At 37.4% G+C, this 2316-nt stretch overlaps 1 protein-coding gene across 2 annotated transcripts in view; it reads right to left on the bottom strand.

Annotated features, from left to right (window-relative positions):
* Nucleotides 1-1646: 1646 nt before the first annotated feature.
* Nucleotides 1647-2316, bottom strand: part of spint2 (serine peptidase inhibitor, Kunitz type, 2) — a 17292-nt gene continuing 16622 nt past the window's right edge. For both annotated transcript variants that reach the window (XM_061047409.1, XM_061047410.1), the window contains exons 8-9: nucleotides 1848-2237; nucleotides 1647-1816 (exon numbers count right to left, since the gene is read on the bottom strand). In XM_061047409.1, the coding sequence (XP_060903392.1) occupies nucleotides 2156-2237 (82 nt within the window). In that variant the 3' untranslated portion in view covers nucleotides 1647-1816; nucleotides 1848-2155. The remainder of the gene's footprint in view (nucleotides 1817-1847; nucleotides 2238-2316) is intronic.

The following is a 2316-nucleotide window of genomic DNA, read 5'->3' as shown; positions in this document are numbered from 1 at the left end:
TGTGTGTTACCATGGTTACTCAGCGGTATCTTGCGGGAACGGCTTTTTTTTGTAGCTAATGCATTCTGTAAAAATCTTTATGTAGCCTAGTTTCTTCTTCTTCTTTAGTTATATTATTGTAGACTTATAACAAAACTATTAGATTGAGCCTACATTGTTTATTGTAATCTTTAGATCAGGGTGTCCTAAATTAATGCAAAGACAAGGAGACTATTGTTGAACATCAGAGCAGCACAAAGTTTATTTTTTATTGCTGAACTGAGATTTCACAAAGACATCAAAAGTAGAAAAAGAAGAAATAAATATTAACAACAAAGTTGTCTGCAACATGATTTTATATTCTTTTGTTTTTACAGTCCCTGTAAATATAAAACACTTTAAATAAACATATATTTGATCCTCAGTACACATTTGAAGTTGTTAACGTCTGTATGATGATATTAAATGTTTGAACTCACAGGTTGCTGTCTCCATGACGACCGGACACAATAGGTGTTGCACGTGATCTGAAAGTCGGCATCGGTGCAGACTCGCTGGTGGAAGGTTTTGTAACCCACTACCACTCCCCGCTAGTTGGTTTGGGACGGACTTAATATGGCGGACTCTCCGCGAGGACGCGCAAACGGAGGGGTAGTGGGTAGGGAGAGGGTGTAGTGACCGGTTTGAAAAAGACCCTAATTGTGTTTGAAATTGTTTGCTCTCTCTCTCTCTCTCTCTACATCTCATAATGTGTGTTTAATGTCTCTCTCTCTCTCTCTCTCTCTTTACATCTCATAATGTGTGTTTAATGTCTCTCTCTCTCTCTCTCTCTCTTTACATCTCATAATGTGTGTTTAATGTCTCTCTCTCTCTCTCTCTTTACATCTCATAATGTGTGTTTAATGTCTCTCTCTCTCTCTCTCTTTACATCTCATAATGTGTGTTTAATGTCTCTCTCTCTCTCTCTCTTTACATCTCATAATGTGTGTTTAATGTCTCTCTCTCTCTCTCTCTCTTTACATCTCATAATGTGTGTTTAATGTCTCTCTCTCTCTCTCTCTTTACATCTATTAATGTGTGTTTAATGTCTCTCTCTCTCTCTCTCTCTACATCTCATAATGTGTGTTTAATGTCTATCTCTCTCTCTCTCTTTACATCTCATAATGTGTGTGTTTAATGTCTCTCTCTCTCTCTACATCTCATGTGTTTAATGTCTCTCTCTCTCTCTCTCTCTTTACATCTCATAATGTGTGTTTAATGTCTCTCTCTCTCTTTACATCTCATAATGTGTGTTTAATGTCTCTCTCTCTCTCTCTTTACATCTCATAATGTGTGTTTAATGTCTCTCTCTCTCTCTCTTTACATCTCATGTGTGTTTAATGTCTCTCTCTCTCTCTTTACATCTCATAATGTGTGTTTAATGTCTCTCTCTCTCTTTACATCTCATAATGTGTGTTTAATGTCTCTCTCTCTCTTTACATCTCATAATGTGTGTTTAATGTCTCTCTCTCTCTCTCTTTACATCTCATAATGTGTGTTTAATGTCTCTCTCTCTTTACATCTCATAATGTGTGTTTAATGTCTCTCTCTCTCTTTACATCTCATAATGTGTGTGTTTAATGTCTCTCTCTGTTACCATGGTGAAGTAGGCTCAACAGACAGACCAATCATTTCCTGGTGGTTTATTAGTTAAATGTAGCTTACAATGATTGTAACAGAGCAGATAAAAATACTTTTATTTTGAAAGGGTTACATCTCATAATCATAATTAAATCATTACATCTCAAAGGCCAAAGGTCAATCTCATAAACTGTTCAAATAAAATCAGCTCAGAGTTCTGCTCAAGGATCCCATGCTAAACACTTAACATAAAGACTGGGCAACATGAACCCTGCGTCCTCCATCTGTTCCTGCCAATCAGAGAGCTGCACTGAAGAACAGGATGGATGTTTTGCTGTATGTGTTGTTTGACTTCATGCTAAGCTAAGCTAATTACCTTTGATTGTCATTTAAAAGAAACAAAGAACAAAATAAGTCATAAAGTAAATAAACATGCTGAAAATAGAAAGTGATGTCATTGAAGAGAAATATGTTTAACACGATAAAAGCCACTCAGACTGTGATGTCATCACTGTGATGCCCCCCCCCCCCCCCCCCAACATGGATCAGCCCCCCCTCAGGCCTGGTGCGGTTCAGGACTCTGTGGGACGCTCAGAGACTCAAGAGATGAAGAATCATGAAGAAGCTCCTCTTTATCACTGAGGAGACACAGATGATTTATTTATAAACACATTCATTTATTCATCAGTGATTGGCTGTTTCACATCTACTGTTAGC

Source organism: Labrus mixtus, chromosome 9 (assembly GCF_963584025.1).
Source record: "Labrus mixtus chromosome 9, fLabMix1.1, whole genome shotgun sequence".
NCBI classification, from domain to species: domain Eukaryota; kingdom Metazoa; phylum Chordata; class Actinopteri; order Labriformes; family Labridae; genus Labrus; species Labrus mixtus.
The sequence above is the reverse complement of the archived record's forward strand: the minus strand, read 5'-3'. Positions and strand labels throughout refer to the sequence as shown.